Source organism: Canis lupus, chromosome 19, assembly GCF_011100685.1.
Source record: "Canis lupus familiaris isolate Mischka breed German Shepherd chromosome 19, alternate assembly UU_Cfam_GSD_1.0, whole genome shotgun sequence".
NCBI lineage: Eukaryota > Metazoa > Chordata > Mammalia > Carnivora > Canidae > Canis > Canis lupus.
Genome location: NC_049240.1, coordinates 30,313,181 through 30,335,703, shown reverse-complemented (window position 1 = coordinate 30,335,703; position 22,523 = coordinate 30,313,181). Strand labels below are relative to the sequence as shown.

The 22,523-nt window shown below is 51.1% G+C and overlaps 1 protein-coding gene across 2 annotated transcripts in view; it reads right to left on the bottom strand.

The window, feature by feature from the left end:
* TFCP2L1 (transcription factor CP2 like 1) overlaps positions 1–22,523 on the bottom strand; it is a 55,400-nt gene that overhangs the window by 3,306 nt on the left and 29,571 nt on the right. For both annotated transcript variants that reach the window (XM_038564915.1, XM_038564916.1), the window contains 12 exons: positions 19,970–20,046; positions 19,321–19,426; positions 18,532–18,638; positions 17,269–17,421; positions 16,077–16,187; positions 13,056–13,147; positions 11,329–11,377; positions 11,144–11,237; positions 8,844–8,934; positions 7,688–7,788; positions 4,237–4,379; positions 228–279 (listed from right to left, as the gene is read on the bottom strand). In XM_038564915.1, coding sequence (XP_038420843.1) covers positions 228–279; positions 4,237–4,379; positions 7,688–7,788; positions 8,844–8,934; positions 11,144–11,237; positions 11,329–11,377; positions 13,056–13,147; positions 16,077–16,187; positions 17,269–17,421; positions 18,532–18,638; positions 19,321–19,426; positions 19,970–20,046 — 1,176 coding nt within the window. The remainder of the gene's footprint in view (positions 1–227; positions 280–4,236; positions 4,380–7,687; positions 7,789–8,843; positions 8,935–11,143; positions 11,238–11,328; positions 11,378–13,055; positions 13,148–16,076; positions 16,188–17,268; positions 17,422–18,531; positions 18,639–19,320; positions 19,427–19,969; positions 20,047–22,523) is intronic.

Here is a 22,523-nt window from a genome sequence, read left to right as displayed (position 1 = left end):
TGACGTTGGAGCAGATCTCAATAGTCCTCACATTTCCAGGACAACGTTTCACCTTTTCCCCAGAGGATGTCCTCAGATAACGTTCTCTCAAGGGACCCACCGTGCAGGCAGGGAGGCCGGCCCCACTCACCAGTTTGGGTGTCTCCTCACTCTACTACCCAGGGATGGGGCAGGAGGCACAGCCAACATACTTTAATTAAACAAGATAAAAAGGAGGGGGGCTTTACCTTTTAAGGTACTGAGGATAAAACAAGACTCATCTTGGAAATTCTGCACCATCTGAAAGGCAAAAGAAGAGACCACGTCCCTTTGACAATGAGTTCATAATATGGAAAGCCTTGACGACACGGATCCCAGCCACTGTGTTTGTACAGATGCAGGAAAAGGGTTACACTTAACACTCACTAAGGAAACACAAAACAAGATAAATATATGAACTGATTATAGTTGTAAGTAACAAAAACTGAACATAAACGACAGAAAGGAGCCAGGAAGGGAAGCAAAATGTTAATATTTACCACGGGACTCCATGTTTCCTTTCGTTTTCATTTTTCCTACTTTACTGGGTCCTCCTATCCCTATAATGGACACATTACAGGAGCATGTATGTGTATAACGGCAACAAATTAAAAACTGAAGTGCTTTGAAAAAGGAAAAAAAAAACATCTTGGGAGTTAGCGGCCTCTGCATATCAGAGTCCTACGAGGACCAATATAAACAGAGCGCCACTCCCTCCATCTACCAAGTGGCAGGAATGGAAGGATTACCCAGCCGCCTCTCTGCAGTTTTCATTTTGATGAACTACCGGGTGACTTTATACAAGTCGACCTTTTCCCTTCTGGTCTCCATGCCCCATCTATAAAATGGGGCTGCTTCCGTGACAAAAGAACAGAACCAGGATACAGAATGTTAGGAATTGGCACCAGAACATCAGGAATCGGCACCCACGGCTAGTGGAGTGTTAATCTATACAACCACTTTACAAAACTGTCCACAGGACCCACTACATTACTCCTCCAGCCCAGTGTTCTAGATAAACCCCTGCAAGTGCCTAACTCAAAGCACACCTAAGAATGTTTACAGCAACACTGTTAGGAATGGTACCTGGAGAGGCGCCTGGCTGGCTCAGTGTGAAGAGCATGCGACTCTTGATCTTGGGGCTGAGTCTGAGCCCATCAGGTACAGAGATTACTTACATAAAAACTTGAAAAAAAAATAGTAACTGGAAACAGCCCCATGTCAATCAGTAATAATAGGAGCATGAATAAACTGTGACCTAATTCAGCATGCCAGTGGCCTCCGGCAGCATTTCAACATGTGTGACTCTCAAAAATATAAAGGGAAATGGAAGTCACAGAAAAACATGCTATTATTCCACCTTCATGAAATTTTAAATTAGGCAAAATTAAACGATATATTGAGGAGGAAAAGGGTACAATGAATACAACATTCAGAGCAGCAGGTGGAGGTGGTGTGGAAAAGGAAATTAGGGCACAAAGAGGCTCCTAACATAATACTTCATTAACCTGAGCGAAAAAATTGGGTACTTACCTCTTCCTTAAACTGTAAAAATAAGTTTTATAATTCTCCTTGCACACACATGCCATATTTCACAATATAAATGGAAAGAGTATTTCAAAAATACTTAAAGACATACCCACAACACACACGCTAGCTACCACAAAGCAAAACTCCTTTGCAAATTAAAAAAATGCAATCCACATTTATTGCCGCCTCTGGATTACTGCCCCAAATCCTGCCAATCTATGTACCTGAGGACCCCTGCCCCTCCCTGCCAGGCCTAATGATGCGTGAAGTACATTTATTCTATACTGCTGGCCTGCTCCCTCCTGGACTCTTGGCAGCCCAGCCACTTGGGCATGCAAAGCCCTACATGGAGCCCACACGGGCTTAATCAGTAACTCTCTTGTTTAATTAAGTGCCCTTGCACCTCAGGGGCCGGCTTTGCGGCTGGCCAGGCTGCCTCCACCGCTCCGGGCAATTAAGAACCAAAGGTTTCCAATTGATTCAGGGTTAAGAGGCAAGGAGACTTCGGAGAATAAGAATCGCCTACTTAGCTGAGGTAGCATTTCAGTTCTGTTCTCTGCTTCACTTGCTTAACTGCCCACTCTGGAGGGCCCAGGGCAAGCCGGGGAAGGGACTTCCTGCAGGGACCCGTGACATTGCAAGGGTTCCGCACATTCTTGGCTTTCGTCTTCACAAAAGAAATTCATGCCCAAGTGCAAACTGACAACTTTCCTGTGCCATGCAGCAGCCCATTGTGCCGGTGTCTTAACCTCCCTGGCTATTCCCAAGGCAGTGCTTAGGTCAAGAACTCTGGGCATCATTTTGTCTGTGAGGTGGGGGTTGGAAAAACAGCTGTCTGAGATCTCAATGCAAGGATACAGAAGAAATTCTGAACTGGTGACAAAAACTAACAAGTGGCAGATGAAATGTACAGCTGGAACTCTGATGTGTTTTGAGAATCCACACCTACACAGTGCTCAGGCACACGACGGATGCCAGCAAGCGTCCTCTGACAAAATCACATCAAAGCTAATATACACTCCTCCAGGAAAAGAGTAAGGAAGAGAAGTGCCTTTCACATTTGCCTTCAGCTGTTTTATACTTCTTGACTTACACTAACTGAATTACTGAATTTTTTAAAGATTTTTTTTATTTTTTATTTTTAGGTAATCTCTGCACCCAACATGGGGCTCGAACTCACAACCCCAAGATCAAGAGTCTCATGCTCCACCGACTGAACCAGTCAAGCACCTGGTGAATTACTTTTTAATTCAAGAAGAAGGAAACCACCACCGCTTTGCCAACTTTTAGGACCAAACTCCCATGAAATGGGGGACTTCCATTTAAGGGGCTCGGGCAATTGTAATGACAAGTGGCAATAGGATTATCACCAATAATGACAATATATGAAAATACAGAGACTGTTAGAAGCCTTACGTTTTATACACTGTCAAATTTAAAGATCTCTACAACACTTGCTCCCAAAAGTCAAAAGCACCTAGCACCGTCAGTTACCACCATCACACCGTTATCTGGTGTCTCTCGGTGCCTGAGGCTGTTTTCTCTTTTCTCATTTTATCCTAACTACAACCTGTTCAGTGGGTTAATTATCCATTTTATAGATGCGGAAACTGAGGTTCAAAAGGGTTAAGTAAATCTGCCCAGGGTCACTCTACCCCTAGGAGCAAGGTCTGGGTGGGGACACATGTGATTCCAGAGCCACATCTTCTCTACTTCCCTAGACGCCATTCATGTCCCACTTCATCTACGGTCCTCTATACAGATGCTCTCAGAGTTCCCACAATGAGCTTGCTGGGGTCTCCTGGGGGCTCAGGGGGCCACCCCTGTTCCCATCAGCCCAGCTGTTTTCCTGAGGCCTCATTTCAGGGGAGGTGGACTAGCCTGGCAGCTAGAGGCATGGGCTCTGGGCTCCCCCAGGGCTCCCCCCTACCTCCACCCCTTACGAGGTGTGCAACCTGGGGCAATTACTCAGCCTCTCTGCATCTCAGTTTCCTATCTGTGAAATGAGATTTCACCCAGTTCAGAGTGAGGCTGTCAGGATTACAAGAGTCACTACATGTGCATTTAGGACAGGAAGCAGTGGATAAATGCTGCCACTCCTGGCTATTATCAGCAAGAGGAAGATTCCAGGATAAAAGAAGCTTAAGAGACTCTGCTCTACAATGAGCAGGAATGCCTAAACGCAGCTGCAAACCCTCCCTACCAGGAGTGGGATCGGATCACTCTGCCCTCTGCCATTGGCTGCTGGTGTCCTGCACAGGTCTGTGCAGGCAAGGGCAGACCCAGGAAGGCTGTGGTACCTTCAGCGGTCAGCAGAGGAGGGCTCTGTCCTCCCATGTGACCTGTGTCCTCTCCATCATCCAGTCCATGGTCCATTCCACTGCCCCTGGGACCTGCAACCTTACACCCTGAGGGCAGGGGTGCAGTTTGCGCCATGGTTCCTACATGGCGCCTGGCCGGGGATGGGGTATGGAGTGGATACTAGACAGCCTCTCAGAGCCTCAGAACTCTCTCCACCTACACTCAAGGGCAGCCAAGAGCATGTGGCACACAGCTGAAACCCGTTTGCCATCTTGGGGCATAAGTCCTCCTCCCCAAGCCCCAGAGGGGGCATTTCTGGCACCTGTTGCCGTGCCTCCCTACAGCCCGGAGCCCGGGGCCAGGAGCAGGGGTGGGGACAGCGCTCACCTCGTTGCTCACCACCACGTGGATGCCTGTGGGGCCCTGCCGGTAGACTCGGTGGATGTGCTGCGGGGAGATGCTGTACAGGCTGGCGATCTTCTCAACCAGCTCCAAGGTGGTCAGCTCTTCCAAGAAGATGGCATGGTACACTGGAGGGCAAGGGACAGGGCCTTCTGTAGAACACACTCCTGCTCCTAAGGAGCCTGCCTACCCCTCATACCCAACTCCCAAATCAGTCACTCTGCTGTAAGGATGCTCGTGCCCAGACTCATTCAATGGGATCTGGCTGTAACAGGCACAAAGCCTCTGCAGAGCCCAACCACAGGGGCAAAGCAGCCAGGCTATGGTTCTTCATTCCTGTACCAGTCTCTCTTGGGGGAATCTTACATAAAATCGGGAATTCTTGCATCCACCCCACACCCAATGACACCCGTGGAGGAGTGGAAGCTGGAGGAAGAACTGCTGGCAGAGCTCTGTATTTCTAATAAGCTTCTAGTGATTCTGATGTGTGGCCAGACGCACACCCTTGCAGGAGAGAGGAGAGACTCTGCATCCTTTCCGTGGCTTAGTGGGGACGCTGGATGGCTCCTGGGGGCAAAGCGCAGGATTTAAGGATAACTGCTACTTCTTTTTAAATTTATTTAAAATAAATTAACACATAGTATATTATTAGTGTCAGAAGTAGAGTTCAATGATTGATCAGTTGTAGTAACACCCAGTGCTCATTACATCACATGTCCTCCTTAATGCCCATCACCCCATCCCCCCAACCCCTCCCTTCCAGCAACTCTCAGTTTAACTGTTTCCTAGAGTTCAGAGTCTCTTATGGTTTGTCTCCTTCTCTGATTTTGTCTTATTTTATTTTTCTCTCTTCCCCTACATTCATCAGCTCTGTTTCTTAAATTCCACATGAGTTAAATCACATAATTCTTTCTGATTGACTTATTTCACCCAGCATAATAACCCTCTGCTCCATCCACATCATTGCAAATGGCAAGATTTCATTCTTTTTGATGGCTGAGTAATATTCCAGAGTGTGTGCATGTATGTTTACAAAACACATCATCTTTATCCATTCCTCTGTTGATGAACATCTGGACTCTTTCCATAGTTTGGCTATTATGGACATCGCTGCTATAAACACTGGGGTGCAGGTGCCCCTTTGAATCACTATGTTTGTATCCTTCGGATAAATACCTAATAGTACAATTGCGGGTCGTAGGGTAGCTCTATTTTTAACTTTCTGAGGAAACCCCATACTGTTTTCCAGAATAGCTGCCCCAGCTTGCATTCCCACCAACAGTGTAGGGAGGGTTCCCTTCTCTGCAAGGGGTAACTGCTACTTGATGGCACATGTGTCTCATCCTTGCTCTTCTCTGCAGCACAAATACTCTTCCGCTCCAGTACTGTGACCACAAAGGGCAGAGGGGCGCTGGGAGCATCGCCCGCCTGGTGGAAGATAACAGTGACCCCAAGGATGGAAATGCTTCCTTACAGGAAACCCAAACTAGCTGGGTAGGAGTCAGCTCTGTGGGCACCCCAGGGAGGAGGATTACTCGACCCTTGGGGGGCCCCAAATCCCTCAAAGGCAAAGCATCTGGATTAAACTAGAGATTCCCAAACTCCTACCTCAACTGAGGAACCTTCGGTTGCAGTGGCTGATGAGAGGCCCCGTACTTCAGAAGCACACATGCATGCACATGCGCACTTCCCAACACAGACTCCCTCCCAAAAGGGTTGGCAGAGGCCATCGCCTTCCAGCCACGCGGCCAACCCGCCATCCCATGACTTCAGGCAGGCTGGCCCGCTGTCAGATACTGGGCAGAGGACGTGGCCACTGCACCCTGCCCCTCCCATAGGAACCCCCCGTTAGAACACCAGGGCTCTTTTCCAAGATCCCTTTCTATGACAGATTCAAATGAACTTTTGTGTCTTTTAATGTTTCAGAGCCACTTCCACTTCTGAGTTCACTCCTCCAACAAATCAGGCCAGCCCAAAAGACCTACACAACTTGCAGGCAGCGCATTTCGTTGTACCCTTCTGTCACCAGCCCTTCCCACCCCCAGCTCAAAGTGGGTGCTGCCAGGAATGCGTGGAGCAGCTGAAGGCTCAGACACTCCTCTGAACCCCTCCCTGGCCACCTCTCCTCCAGGATCATGTGGGTGGCAGTTTGGGGGAACGCGAGGCTCCAGAGGAGGCAGTCCCAGGCTCCAGTCCCAACTCAGCCACACTAGAACCAAGACCAAGACCTGTCCTGGGACCTCGGGGTGTGTGCAGGGGCAGCACCAGCGTTGCAGCGTGAATCACAAGCTGTGCATGGACAGCTCCTGCTCTGAGCAGGTGCTGTGCACGAGGCTGTCCTTTCTGCATGATCAGGAAACCCTGGGGTTCAGGATGTGTCCTTCACAGGTTAACAGCTGAGAAGCAGGGGGAGGACCTAGACATTCTCCAGGAATGTACAGGGGCCAGACACGAGGGCTCAGAAGCCAGCAACTAGGGTCTAAAAGTTTGGGTCTCGGCTCTGCCACGTACAACGCTGTCCCCTGGGGGCAGTTACCCAGCCTGCGCCTCAGTGTACCCTACAGTGAAACAACACTGCCAGCGGTCCCTGCCAGGAGAAGCGAGTGGGTGAGCACACAGGAAGCCCTGGGGATGGCGACCTGGCGAGCCCCTATCTCCTCTGGCGGGAGCTGCAGAAGCACGCGGGGCACTCCCTTACTCTCTGCAGACACGGAGCACGGGCTCTGCGGCCTGAGGTGGGCAGTGGTCAGACCCTCGGCACTCACAGTCAAAAGCAAGGCACTTCGCTTTACATGCCTTGTCTCGCCAAAACCTCATCCCCCTGGGCAGAGCATTGTTCTCTGTATTTTGTACGTGCAGAAGCTGATGTACAGGCCCCAGAGCCCTGCCTGAGGCCACACGGCCAACAGGTGGCACAGCCTGCACTGGTGTTCAGGCTCAGTTGACCTCAAGGCTTGTGTCCTCTCACCAAAATGTCTCCAAACTACCAACCCAAAAGAGTCACGTGCCCTAGGTGCCCTGGCCCCTGCAGCTCTACTCCTTAGCCCCCGTGCAGCCGCCACACCAAACGGGAAAGCCTTGTCCAGCTCAAGGAAAACCCCAGGAACTATGGCCATGGGGCGGCACTTGTCACCAGCCTGGGAGTCGGAAGGCCAGACTCTTGGTTCTCCCGTGAGTGGCTAAGCAGCTGTGGGGAACACATCCTCTCTCTGGGCCTGCTCCCCAGGGAGGAAACAAGGAAGCTGGAGCATGTGTTCTGGCAGAGAGTTTCCACCTTAAACATTTCAATCCCAGGAGAAAGTTGACCAAAACTCATTCTGCACGAATGGAGGTGGATCAGTGGAAATGTCCTCAGCAAGAGAACTCGTGTTGGTGCTAGGTCTTCCTGTTACCTGGCCACCCAATAACCAGCCCTGGGCTGCTCCCCACAACTCACCACACAGACTGCTGTCCCCACCATCCCGCTTCTGCTGCAGGGGTGCTCTGTTCTGCTCCAGCTCCTGACAGACGTAAATGGTCATCTTTGGCCTCACATTCCTGGCAGAAGGAGAAGAAATAAATAGGTATTGTTTTTGTGTGTGTGTGGGGGGGGGGGGGCACAAGGGAATGGGACAAAGCTCTGTTGTTCCAGAATGTTCCAAAACACAGGGTGGAACTAGCACAGTGAAGGAATCAGAAGAAAAGAGGCCACAGGGATGCACAAGGCCTTTCGCTGGGCTTCTATGGCTTCTTGCAGTCTTGCCCAGAGACAGAGGGATGACAACCCCTCCAGGTCCTGCAAGCTGCCATGACGGCGCTCTGCTCAGAACTCACATCTCAAGACATAGGTGTTTTTCAGGGTGGTAACAAGAGCAAACACTTTCTCTAGCTTACTCTGCCCCGGGAACTGTTTCCAGAACTTCACATGCCTACATCATCTCATCCTCACACCACCTACGGAGACTGGAACCATGGCCCTCATTTTATAGAGAAGGGAACCAAGGCTCACAGAGGTTAGGCGCTTTCGTCTAGTGTAAAAATCCTAAGAGGCAGACCCAAGAGTCACACCCAGGCTCTCTCTTTCACTCTAGAACTGTGCTGTCCATCTGTGAAAGGTAAATGAGATTTGCAGCTCACTTGGCCAGTCAAATCAACCTGAGATCAAGTGCTCCACAGCCACACGTGGCCGGGGCTGCTGGACTGCACAGCATGGCCCCAAACACATCCACCACAGCAGGAAGCCCCCTCAGACCTGGCCCTGCTCTCCAGTCTGCCTGGAGAACCGAGAACTGCCACACAGTCCCACACCTTCCTCTGGGAGGAGAGAGATGGAAACCTAGGACCATGCAAGCAGCTGAGGAGAGGCTGAGGGGCTGGGATCCAGGGCCAAGGATCCTGCCAAACCAAGAAGGGGGAGGGGCTCCCGGCAGGGTGAACTGTGGCGGGCTCAGCCCCGCCCACCCACATGGCCCTGGTCCCCTCTCACAGGGCCTCCGCTTGCACCTGCTCCCAGAGGAGCCCTGACCCCACCAGCCGGCCCATACGGCAGCATCGAAGAGGCTGCATCGGGGCTTCCTGCCATACCCGGCCTCCAGCTGGAAACTGACACCCACCGGCCTTTGATGGCATTGAAGAGCCGGATCCCATCTGCAGGGCCACAGATCTGGACCAAATCGTCTCGAGACATCTTCAGCAAGTCAGCACCTAGGCAAGTAAATGGGGCCACCCATTAGTGGGACACACGGTTCCATCCTCAGGCACCTGCAGATGTTGCACTGTGTGGGCAGGGGACAGGGATGCGTCCGCCTCATCCTCAGAGGGCACCGGACGGTCCACGAAGAGAACAAAAAGCTAAACATCAGAAAATCACAGCCCAAGAGATGAATAGTATCCTCAAAGCTCAGGAGAACAGACAGGCATTTACAGAAGCCAACAGCCCCTCACCACCTCCGCCTGCCTGTCCCTCCCCCTGCTGTTCACTGGCACTAACAAGTGCATGTAACCTAGCCCAGGACACCGGTTACACATGCACCTGCTACATGCAGAAGAGCACGACCCACAGGCTGCAGCCACGGTGAAGGCACCCATACTCCCCACACACAGAACAAGGGGCAGAGCATCCCCCCCGCCACACACAGGCCCCTCATGCCGGCCACTCCCCCTCCCCTCTGGGGAACCACTGTCCTGACTCCTCACATGTCTCCATATTGCTTGCTTCTTTGACATTTACATAAGTGGAATGGAATAGGATACGTTTTCCTATGTTTGGCTCCCTCCCTCCAAGTTGTTTCAGGGCTCACTCATGCTGGCTGTGGTCAGAGATCATTCGTGCCCATTGTTAGACATTATTCGTTGCATGAATATACCACAGTCACGTGTCTACTCCGCCAATGGGCACTAGAGTTGCTCCCAGAGTGATTATGAACAAAGGCCTATGAACATCCTTGTCCGTGGATGCAGTCCCTTCCACAAAGCCTAAGGAATCCCCCAGAACCTTGTGCCCATATGGACTCTCCAAGGGATAAGTATGAGATGAGCCTTCTGCTGAAACTCACCAGCAGCCACATGGCCAGGAGTGAAAATATCCAACCCCTTTTTCCCGCCATAGTTAAGACACAGTTTCAGTGGGATGCCTGGGTGGCTCAGTCGGTTAAGCAGCTGCCTTCAGCTCAGGTCACGATCCCAGGGTCCTGATATCGAACCCCATGTCAGGCTCCCTGCTCCACAGGGAGTCTGCTTCTCCCTCTGCCTCTCCTCCTTACTCTCTAAATTTAAATTTAAAAAAGATACACTTTCAGGCATAATTTTGTAAGCACAGGGGCTCCCCCTAAGTAACAAGCAAAAGCCAAAATCCCTCCACTGTTCTCTCAGGCCCCCAGGACCTCTGTGACCTCACCTCCTTTTCCAGTCCACCTGGCCTCGCTCACCTGGGTGCTCTGCTCTGTGGCCACACCAGGCAGGCCCCACCTTGTGGCCTTTGCACATAACCCTGCTCGGACATCTCACAGTTCCCCCATCCCTACTTGGCTCACTTCCTCCCCTCAGCCCAGCCTCTGCTTAAGGCCACCTTCTCAGGAAGGCGCACACTGAGCAACCCCCCTAAAAGGGCAGCCTCCCTCCCAGCTCCTCCCTGACCCAAGCCAGGCCCCTCCTCTGAGCCCGCCCGCCACCCAAGGGTCATACTGCATGGAAATGTGTGGTTCACACATCTGTGTGGACTCAAAGCTGCAAACTGCCGGAGGACAGGGTCCCTGTCCGACCCTCCTCCTACTGGCCACCACCAACACAAGTTCTTACAAAAGCTGAGCTGAAAGAAGACCATGTACGGTATTCTTCCCACTGTCACAGATGCCCTAGTTCTGGTCAAAATGTCACTCCCTGTCATCCTGGATTAACTTGACTTGGTCGCAAAGTTCATCGCTCAGTATACCCTTCTACCACACAGCCCTGGTTCCAGGTCTCTGTGTGACAGCCCCACCAGTAAGGGCTTGAAGAACCTTTCAGAGAAGGAAGAACCAGCTTCTCCTTCTCCCCTGTGGCTTCACCACCTTCTCAAAGGTCGTGGCTCCAGAGACAATGTGACCAATGGGCAGCACTGTGGTAGAAGTGCCAGGAAGGCGGAGTATGCCCCGGCCCCCTGGCTAAAGGGCTCCTTCCTGGGCAGTTGAGGGTACCCCCCACAGGACCCAGATGGCCTCCTGAAAGCCATCCTCGACTGGAAACTCCCAGCAGCAGCACTTCATATCTTAGCACTTGGCACAGGGTCAGCAAAGGTGAGTGACCCATACTACACCGGGTCCCCAGGGCAAAACCACGGAACTGCAGGCACTGCGGCAAATCCTGAAAAGCGAGTGGCTTTGTTACGTGTTTTTAAGATCCCTGTGGGTTTGAAAAACAACACAAAGATGCTCACCTGAGAAACTGGCGAACAGCCGACAGAACTGTGAGAACCTGTTTCGGTGGAGCCACTGCTGGGCGTCCTGGATGGAGGCTGATGGGAGCAGGTGCTGCAGGCAGAGAGAGAGGAAGGGTCCTGAAACGACCGCGCCGGGTCTGCCTGGGGATGTGCAGCCAGACAGCCCGGCTGCAGACACTTACATCGTTGCTCAGGGGCAGGGTCTCCACCGGGTGGGTCGGAGAGCTGTTCCTGCAAAGGAAAAGAACAGGCCATCAGACGCGGGGACACCTTCAGGGACGTGGGGACGGGCCCCTCACCCAGCCCGGTGCTCCCCCCGCCCCTCAGGCATGGCACTTGGAAACACAGCAGGGCCTCAAGAATTGCTCAGGTCAGAGAAATGTAGGCGGGACCGTCTGCACAATCCCTCTAAATCCCTGACCAACCCTTCAGGACAGACATGACTCAGTGGCAACACAGCATGACCAATGATCAGCACTCCACTCTGAGCTCAGCATTTGTTTGCACCTGATTCCTTCCCAGGCAGAGCTTCCCCACAGCCTCGGCCCCAGGGGAGGGCAGGCCGCCCCAGGAGCTCCACACGGCCACGTGGGGCCCAGGCAGCAGCAGCCAACACCTCTCTGCGGAGATGGGAGAAGGCTGTGGGCTCCTTGAGGAGGGAACAAGAAGCCTCAGTGTGACATCCATCCATGAGAACATTCTAACAGTTGGAGGCCCACTGACCTCCCTCCAGGGCTCACTCGTGGGGAAGGCACAGACCTGAACACCTGGATTCTCCAATTAAAAGAAAAAATACATTTTTAAATGACCCTCCCCGACAGACAGTGGGGCAGGTACGACATGAATGGACATAGGTGTCTCTGCGTTTAACATGATAACGAGGTAAGTTTTACTCTGCGAGTACCTTACCACAGTGACAATAAAAGCAAGGCCCTCACCGGGCTGACCCTCACACCGTCATCGGTAACAAGATGCACCTCGCCCAGCGCCTGTAAGGCGCCAGGCACCTTGCACACCCACCCCTACCCCCGACCCTGCATGGAATCCTCACTCCTTTGGTAGTGGAGAAAGTGGGGCTGAGGGAGGTTAAGGAACTCACCCCCAGAAAGGTGGGACTTAACACTCAATCTGAATGTGACACCTTGGCTATGCCACCCCACTTCTCAAGGAGGCCCCTCCTCACCTTGTGAAACCAAGTTCATGGACACTCACTCTCATCAGTGGCTTCTCTGTATGCCACGCACGGGCTGTGAGGAGCCCACAGGTTCCACGCCTACCTGCTGGGTCTGCCTGGTGTCTCCCTGCTGCCCGCCAGAACAGGATCAGGACGTACATGGCCACCACAGTGGTGCCGTGAGCCCTTCCTGTGCCACAAAGCTTAGGACAGGTTGGACCGATGCCTGCCAGTCCCCACACTACTGTCACCTTTGAGTCAGTGTGGCCCATCATGCATCTGCAGAGCTGGGTGACCATGTGTGAGGCTGCTCCTTGTTACAAGCCCTGAACCCTAGGGCAGGGAGCATCCTGAGCTGTCCTATGCTACCCAGAGAATGCGCACAGGGACCACAGAAAGAGCCAGGATGGCCCCTCACAGCCACTGGAGCCCCCTAAACAGCTGCCTCCTTAGGCCCCATCTGCCTAGGAGGCCATTCTGCCCTGAAGGGCAACCCGCAGGCCAACCTGCTTCTGCGGGTAGCCGGGGTGGGAAGGTGGGTTCTGGGCTGCTGCCCCAGCAGATGATGTTTACAGAAGCACATCCAAGCACAGAAAGCTGTGCAAATATTTCAAGTGCCACTCCAAAGCCCAAACCGATGCCAGTGCACCAAACAGAGGAAGACACAAAGACCAAGAAAGGAGACTACACCCATCATCACTCCAGGGGCTCTCAAGGGAAAGAAGACAGACATACCCTTCACCAAGGCCAAAGCTATTTGGAGAGCCGTTGTAGCTTGGAGATGGGGCGCTGTTCACCTGGTAGGCCATGTCAGGCCACGGGGAGCACTGTGGAAAGAGCACAGGACAGTAGTGACTCGAGAGCCATGGTGGTCAGGAACAACTCAGGCCACAGAGCTGCAGACCCAGCTCCTATCCCTCCCATGCCAGCATCCATCAAGGCCAGCACGGGAAGCCCCTGACCCCTCAACACTTAGCCCACATCCTCCCAGGGCCCACGTGAGCCAGCGAAGCATGGGTACTAGGGCCATGCCCAAGAAACTGAGCGCGGCAGAGAAGACCTAAAATTCAGTCATTCCCAGAGCAAGCAAAGGCAGGCATGTGTCTCTGTGGGCTTCCTAGGGAAAGAAACATCGTCGGTCATCTGGGTCCCTAAGAAAAGAGAACTAACAAAACAGGCCAACTGCCCAGAGGCAGGTTTTACCAGGTGTAGACAAGTGGTGTAAAAGCAAAGGAGGGAGCACTGGACACAGATAACTTCCAAACAAAAATCATCCGTGAGGTTCAGTAGTGGGGTGCCCGTGTGGCTCAGTGACTTAAGCATCCAACTTGTGGTTTTGGCTCAGGTCGTGATCTCAGGATCGTGAGATAGAGCCTTGCATCAGGCTCCACGCTCAGCGGGGAGTCTGCTTATCCCTCTCCCTCTGCTTGTTCCTCTGCTCTCTCTCTTTCTCTCTCCCCCTAAAATGAATAAATAAATATAAATCTAAAACAAAAATGTTCAGTACTAAAACCTGCACTACTTGAAACATTCCAGGAGCAGCCAGCCCTCTTAGGCATCAGTCGATGCGTGTTTACTATACCTCAGCCGTCCTGCTAGGAGCTAAGGGATACACAAAAAACACGGAGGATGTGATCCTTGACCTCAAGGAACTTCTTGAGCAGAAGCCAAGGATGAACATAGGAGAGAATCGCCCAAAGAAAGCAAAGATGTACAGGTTTTGCCTGTTGGGGAAGCCAGGGGACAAAGTATTCATTTCTCCCCTTCCCTGTGATGACACCTCTTTGGAGAGGGCCAATTTGAAGCATTCCTGAAGATTTACTATCACCCACCGAACCACAGGTTGGTAAATATTTAACTCGGTTGTGCATGTGGGCTGGAATTTCTTGGTGGTAAATCCGGGAGCTGAGGAGGAAGAGCTGACAGTCACCTTACAAGGTCATGGGCCAGGCGGGGGTATTGACCAACTGTACCACGCTCTGACAAGGGCGTAGACAGACGCTGTCTAAAGCACCCCCGGACCTCTCCTCCACCAGGGGGAAGACAGAAGAGAGGCAGGAGCAGAGAGGCTGAGGCTCGGCCTGGAAGGGAAAGGTGTCCGTAGGCAGAGGGCAGTGGGAGCGTGGAGGGCACCCTGGAGGGCCCGCACGCGAGGGGACTGGGGCCTGGGGAAAACTAACTGGTCTGAGCTCTGATTCATAACTGCAGGTCCTCGTACTGCTTTGCTGCTGAGAGTTAGACAGGCTCTTCCTGCACCAGGGCTCTCTGGTCACTATTATCCTGTGTCAGATAAAACACTGGTAACATATCTATGCCGCCGCAAAATTATCTTCCATACTGTATCTTGTTGCAAATACCTTTCTGCATATGGCTTCTCTCTCTCTCTCTCTCTCTCTCTCTCTCTCTCTCTCTCACACACACACACACACACACACACACACACACCAGCCAGGACCAGCCACTATTCTCTTAGATGCTCTGTGCCCTGGGCCTCACCTTTAACACAGCCTTAACTCTACCACAGCTGGGGCTGGGCCTCCTGCATCTGTGGAGGGCCTTCTGAGCAAGTCAAATTATTCAATGAACACCCACTAGCTGGGCTGATTGCAGAACACACTGGGGAACAGCTGCTTTAAAAATAACAACAGAAGAGCGCCTGGGTGGCTCAGTGGTTGTGTCTGCCTTTGGCTCAAGTCGTGATCCCGGGGTCCTGGGACTGAGTCCCACGTTGGGCTCCCTGCATGGAGCCTGCTTCTCCCTCTGCCGAGGTCTCTGCCTCTCTGTGTCTCTCATAAATAAATAAAATTGTAAAAAAGAAAAAAAAAAAACACAACAGACCCCAGTAAGATGTGGCACCAGCAGTGACCAGTGACAGGGGGAAGAAGAGCCTGTGACAGTGAGGGTCTCAGAAGTACGCTGGACACAAGGAGGTTTAGAGCAGGTGCTGTCAGTGTCCAGGTTAGGAGGAGACGCGTTCCAGTCTCTATTCAAACAACAAAGCGGCAAGTAGTCAACACCCCCGACCTGTAAGCCTGCTCTGAGAATGAAGCCTGCAGAGCTTTCTACCATATGCAGAACTTCACATGCACAGGGTCATTCCCTGCACCATGTGTGAAACGGCAAGAGCCCCGAGAGCACCAATGTCCACCAGCAGGCCATCTATCTATACAACGAAGACCACGCCTCTGGGTAAAGAACTAGAAAGCTTTTTATGAACAGATGGAGAACAGACTCCAAGACAGGCTATTAAATAAAGCAATCAAGTTACAGAACAGTATGTCTATGTACACTGTTGGTATAAAAAAAAGTGGGCGTGGGGCAAACATGTATGAATTGGCTTCATCGGCAGAGAAAGCTAGGCCAGATACATGGGGACCCAAGAGATGCCAGCTGCCCTGGGAAGAGACAGCTTGAGGCTAGGACAGTTTGGGGAAAGGCATTTTCTAGTGTATATATACTCTCTTCTACCTTTTGAATTTTGGACCTTTATTTAAAAAAAAAAAATCACCTGATTCTGGAAAGTACAAATGGCAGCACAGAACCGGAAGAGATTTCTGAAACACCTTCCTGGCCCCCTGGCCTTATCATGTGAACACAGCTCCGGACCCAGGAATCTGCCACAATTTTATAGGCACTTTCCAAAGCAGCATTCACCCAAGGTGGGCAATTTCCCAAGAACCTAAACCAAGAGCACGCAGTCATCCTGCTCCGTGAAGAAGGCCCCAGGAGGCGCACCCCAGCACCAGGCCGGCTCACCTCTGTGAGAATGGTGGTCTCGTAGGATGGCTGGTACTTCTCTTTTTCTTGGGCAGTTCTTTTCTCCATCTTTTCCCGGTCGGTCTTCTGTTTCCGGTCAGCTCCCTTTGGCTACAAGTACAGAGCACAGGGGTTCCGATTAGTCCAAAGTGGGCAGAAGCAGCTATCAGAGAAAGAACCAGGACTTAGAGACAGGTCCCAAGATTTGCACTCTCCCCAGGCCCCAGGAGTCCAGGCAGGATCTCCGGACAGGTCGGCATCTCTCTCACCTCCCAGGCGTCAAGCACATGATCCTCCTCCTGGAGCCCCTCCCCTTCCTCACCTGGGAAAGCCGAGGCACTCTGCGGGGCGGGGCGGGGGGGCGTCATACAGACACTATCCCTCCCTCCTGCTGCCAGTCTGCATCTGAGCCCCAGATATCCACAGGGTGCCACTGGACCCGAGGACCACAGATGTGGTCTGTATATGATGAGGACAGAGGTGCGACCAGGACCAGGCAAAGACATCCGGCCACACAGCTGTGGGTCTGTCCACGGGAAATCAGACCCACGAGACCCTGTAGCAGGCAGCACCTAAGACCACAGGCCACGGTGCCCGCTGCACAGGGGCTCCTCAAACACGGCCACATCCTAATCCCCAGAACCCGAGGCTGTCACTTCACAAGGCAAAGGAAGTAAAGCTGCAGGTGGAATTAGGATTGCTAGCTGTGTGATGTGGAAACAGGAAGATTATCCTGAGTCATCCCAGGGGGTCCAGCACAATCACAGGGTCCATAAAAGTGGACAAGGGAGGGAGGAGAGGAGGCTGGAGCAATGTGACCAGAGAAGAGCCCAGCCACTCTTGCTAGCTCCTAGGACAAGTGGATGTGGCCTGGGGAATGCAGAGGCCTCTAGAAGGCAGCAAAGGGAAGGAGAGGGATCCTCCAGAAAAGAATGCAGCCCTCCTCCTCAACGCTTGACTTTAGTCCAGTGAGACCATCAGACTTCTGACCCCGGGGCCTGAAAGGTAGTAAGTGCATGTGGTTTGACCCCCTCAGGGGTCCAGGTAGAAGCCCCAGGCCAACAGGATGCCGAGCTCCCTGCCGGGCCTCCAGCGGGAATCCCAAAGGTCTATGCACTGCTGTCACCGTCCAGCACAGGCAGGGACCCGTGGGTTCGGCGGCCACAGGTGGAACGTGGCAAGGATGTCCTACCTTAAACACCTTGATCTGGCAGCTGGCCGAGTGCAAGTGTTCTGTGTACTCCCCATTCTCGTTCTGCTTAAATGTATCGATCTGCACTCGGAAAGGCACTCCCTTCTCACCCCCGTGCTTCCTGGGGGTGAACTCCGTGCTGATGCAGTGCACCTGGAAGGGGAAATGTGGGCCAGAGCCAAGGAGAGGAGTGGGGACAGGCCCTGGACTCCCCAAGGGCCCCTCACCAAATGGAGGTTTCCATCCTGCACCATCAGGTCCACAGCTGCCTCGGCCTCCCCACTCCCCACGCACACTCCACCAGGGTGATGGCCTCTCTGTCCCCTCCACCCTCCCCTGTTATAAAGGGCACGGCCTCTCCCCTTTGTCCCTCGACCTCAGAGGCCCTGCCTGACCAGCTACGTCCTCGCCATCGCTCAGGCCCACGGACCCTCACTCCCTCCTCTCCCCTGGCAGATCCCACAGACTGCACAGCAGGGATCCCCGCCTGGTGCCCAATGGCCCTCGTGTCCGAGTTACTCGGGCCAGGCCAGGAGCAGGAGCAGAAAGTTGGAGCCATTTCTATGTTTCTAAGTAAGTACGTGTTACAGAAAAAGGCACTGGGTAACATATTTATTATCAGAATACTATAAATACTCCAATAATATATATTATTGTGCTAATACAATACAATACAAAGTATTATAATAACTTTAAAGTACAGTAAGAATATTATAATCATGTTAAAAAAAAGATCACTAACTTTTACTGAGCAATTACTATGGACCAGGCACTGCAGTAATGACTTTATGTTCATTATCTGATTTGTAAGACAAGTGAAAAAACTAAGAGGTTCAGAAAGGGACATAGAGAGAGAACGAGAGAGTGCATGTCAGCCCAGAAGCACGGCGGCCCCGCCAGGCTCCTGGACCCATGCCAGGTGCTTGATCATGAAACAATTAATTTAATCATAGAAACTATCATGGAAAAAAAATTTATTACCTATTATATACGCGAGGGCATACTTATTTTGTAACAAGCTTACATATTGTTAAGCAAAACCCACACAGTATTCTACAACATGCCACGTCCTTTCCTAGCTCTGGGGACCAACTAGCTCCACGACTGAGCCACACTCCTGTAGCCTCCTCCCCTTCAACGTACATCCCCGTAACATAGAACAGGAGCCCGTTGGGGCCCTGCAGGTGGACTGTTTTGAGGAACAACATGCATGCAGGCCCCAAAACTCTGGCTTCCCCCAAGAACACCCTCCCTCCCACTTACCTGAATGAATGCAGAGGCTCTCTTTGAAGGGTCCCACAAAAATTCGACTGCATTCAGCTGTGTCGGGCTGGCCCTGGGGTCCAAGATACCAACAGACAGTGGAATATCTGCACACACATACACATACACAAAAGTGCAATTGTCAGCCACTCCCAGAGGCTTAGGGAAGGACTCTCATTACAGGTCCAAATTCCTTAACCACAATTTGAAATGCCGAAAGTTCTGAAAACTAAGTTTTGCATAACTCATTTGGCAGAAAGCCCAACGTGAACTGCCACAAAGCTATTGGGAGTTCTTTGTCCCATTTTGGGTGAACAGACATTTTACCCTGCTGCAGAAATATTAGTGTACTGGATGGCCTGCCAGAGGCATTACCTGGAGCTAGGGATCGACACACCCTGTTGCCATTCTAAAACTTCTAAATTCCAAGACACACCTGGCTCCCAGAGTTACAGGTAAAAGACTATGGATCAGCGCCTAAGACCTCAAAGCTCAATTTCTGTTGCCCATCGCTGTGATGCCCATGCTTCCCTTCGTCACAGATCAGAATCCTTTAGGGCAGGGCCTTCTGCAATGCTTTCCCTGCAATCCCTGATGGCAGAGCTCTGAGTTAGAAATCCCCGAGGGCAGGCTTGGTGCCAGCTCGCACAGCGTTTTACCTGAGGCAAGGGTACACTAAAGTGTCCTAGCGAGGCATGCATCCGACAGCATCCAAGAAGAACCCCAATGTTCTTGGGGTTCCCAATGAACTTGGAGTGCCTTGGGCCCCGCGTGGCCCAGCAGACTCACCAATGTCCAGGATTCGGTCCCCGGGCCGGCTCCACCGCCATCCCTCCAGCTGCTGGTGCTCTGTGTACTGCAGTCGGCGGTCGTGGAAAACCACCCGGATGATGCTCTAGGGAGGAGAAGCCAGTAGGAGACAGCTAAGTGTGGGGCTGACAAGGACCCAAGAGAACTTCCCACCGGGCAAATCTCCCACCTTTCAAGACTAAGACCTCTCCTGCCAGAGCCTTCCTTCCCAGCTCTCAAGCTCTGCATGCTTCTCCCCCCTAAGAACCCCAATCATAGGACAGTAAGAATGAGGACTATCCCCCTTTTCCAGAATTACTAAGTGCTTTACATACACAGCTAACCTATATATCTTTTTGTGCCAATGAGCCAACTGAAAGCTCAGGAAGATTCAGTAAGTGGCAAAGCCAGGCTCAAACCTGAGTTCATCCAGCCCAGAGCCCACTCCATTAGCCCACGCCCCTCCAGCTGTTAGCACTGCCAGCTTGCCCTCAACCGCCTGGACAACACGCTCCAGGGACCAGGAACCCCTCCCACTCCAGGGCTCTCCCCAAACCTCCGAGGCACTCCTGACCCCCACCACCAGCAAGCCCAGACCCCTCAGACCCCCAAGACCTCCTGGGGAGGGAGGGCGGCCCCACAGCCTTGCCTTGACATATTTTGTGTTCAGATCTTGAAAGTCTCCCAACTTCCGATTCTCCAGCAGTCGGATTTCATAAGATTGGCCTAGGAGGGGGTTAACAGTACATTTTCCATTTCTGATGGGTTTCAAACGTGGAGTTCACCCAGAGGGAGGCCTTCTTGACCTCCTGAGTGACCACCCAAGCCTCACGGCCCCAGGGGACAGAGCAGTCAGTCCATGGCCAACTCAGATGGCTCTCTGGACTGCACACCCCCATTTGTCCCCCAAGCCTGGTTGTGCCTAAGACACCCTAGGTAGCACACCATGTGTCCCCCAAAACACAGCACCTCTACAGTTTTCAAAGAAAGAGAATTCAACAAAATGGAGTTAATGTTAAGAACAGAACTTCATGTTTCTTTAGAAAGGCTGCCCCTGCCCCCCCCCTCCCCGGGTCACTTGGATGGAGAACACAGCCACCCACTCAGATCCATGTTACAGTAAATAACTGACCATACCCTTCCCAAGAGCAGGTTAAAGGAACGAGTAAAAGCCTGTTAAACATTGTCTCTAATTGCAGAATGAAAAGCATTTTCCCAACTTAAAAGAATTTCATGTATTTAAGGGGTGTGGGGATTCTATTTGGTGACATATAACCAGCACAAGCTAGTCAAAGAATACGCATGTAGAAAAGACTCATCCTTAGTAACAGGAAGAACCTGAATCTATGAATTACAACCATGAACAACCTGGATGAAACTACACGCTTTATGAGGAAATAAAATACAGTCTGAATAAATAGGATATGCCATGTTCCTAGACAGGAAGACCACTTACTGAACGATGTCAGTTTTTCCCAAATTAAGTGTTAACCACAGCTCTAAAACGCCCGTACACATTTCACAACTTAATAAAGGATGTTTTACAAATTAAGAGAAAATGATTTAGTGGTGGTATTGGTAAATCTGATTGCCTGCTGGAAATTTTTTTTTAATTTTTAGGTAAGGATAGACTCACAAGAAGTAACAAAAATAGTACAAAGGGGTCCTGAATACTTGTCCCCCAGTGTCGCCAGTGGTGGCATCTGAGGTAAGTATGATACATCATTGAAACCAGGAGCCTAGGGATGCCTGGGTGGCTCAGTGGTTGAGCATCTACCTTTGGCATGGGTTGTGATCCTGAGGTCCGGAATCAAGTCCTGCATTGGGCTTCTCGCAGGGAGCCTGCTTCTCCCTTTATGTCTCTGCCTCTCTTTCTGTCTCTCTCATGAATAAACAAATAAAATCTTAAAAAAAAAAAAAAAAGAAAGGAAGGAAGGAAGGAAGGAAGGAAGGGAGGGAGGGAGGGAGGGAGGGAGGGACAAACGAATGAACCAGGAGCCTGACCATGGTTCAATGCAATTCAACTAAAAGTCTCACATAGATCTCCCTTGGTTTTGAGGTTTTACTCAACTCATAGCAAACAGCAAAACAAGTTATCACTGGACTAAAGTCAACTTTCTTAAGGTTTTATGTGAACATGAATCATACCAGACACTCAATAGAGAAGGATTTTCGGAAACTAAAATTGGGCAAAAGGGAAATCTACCTATACTAAAATCTCCCTCTCTCTCTCTCTCTCTATATATATATATATATGTATAGACACACACACACATATATACACATATATACACACACGTGTATTTATATGTATATGTATAGACACACGCATATATATGAATGAAACTTAAATGCAAACAACAAATTAGGAACAGCACAAACCCAGTGGCAAGCAGTTTTAAAATAGCTAAAACAGGGATCCCTGGGTGGCGCAGCGGTTTGGCGCCTGCCTTTGGCCCAGGGCGCAATCCTGGAGACCCGGTATCGAATCCCACGTCGGGCTCCCGGTGCATGGAGCCTGCTTCTCCCTCTGCCTGTGTCTCTGCCTCTCTCTCTCTCTCTCTCTGTGTGTGACTATCATAAATAAATAAAAAAAATTAAAAATAAAATAAAATAAAATAAAATAAAATAAAATAAAATAAAATAAAATAAAATAAAATAGCTAAAACAGCCATTAAAAAAAATACTAAGACCCCCTGTGGCAGGTGGAATGCTGCTCCCTCCCTGAGAAGATATATCCAGATCCTCATCTCCAGAACCTATGAATGTTACCTTGTATTTGGAAAAACAGTCTTTGCAGATGCAATTAAATTAAGGATACTGAGATAAAGAGATATTCCTGGATTATCTGGAGGTCCCTAAATCTAATGGCAAGTGTCCTTGTAAGAGACACACAGAGAAGACAGAGAGAAGAGGAGGTAACGTGACCAGCAGAGATTGGAGGAACACAAGCCAAGGGACACCTGGAGCACCCAGAAGCTGGAAGATACAGAGAATGGATTCTCTCCTCAAGCTCCAAAAAGGACCACGGCCCTACCAGATTTCCGACTTCTAGCCTCAGGAACTATGGGAAAATAAACTTGTGGTGTTTCATGTTAAGCCAACATGTTTGTAGTAATTTGTTAAAGCAACCACAGGAAGCTAATATACTACTCCTTGCAATGAATAATAGAACCAAAGAACATGCAATTAAATCACTCATT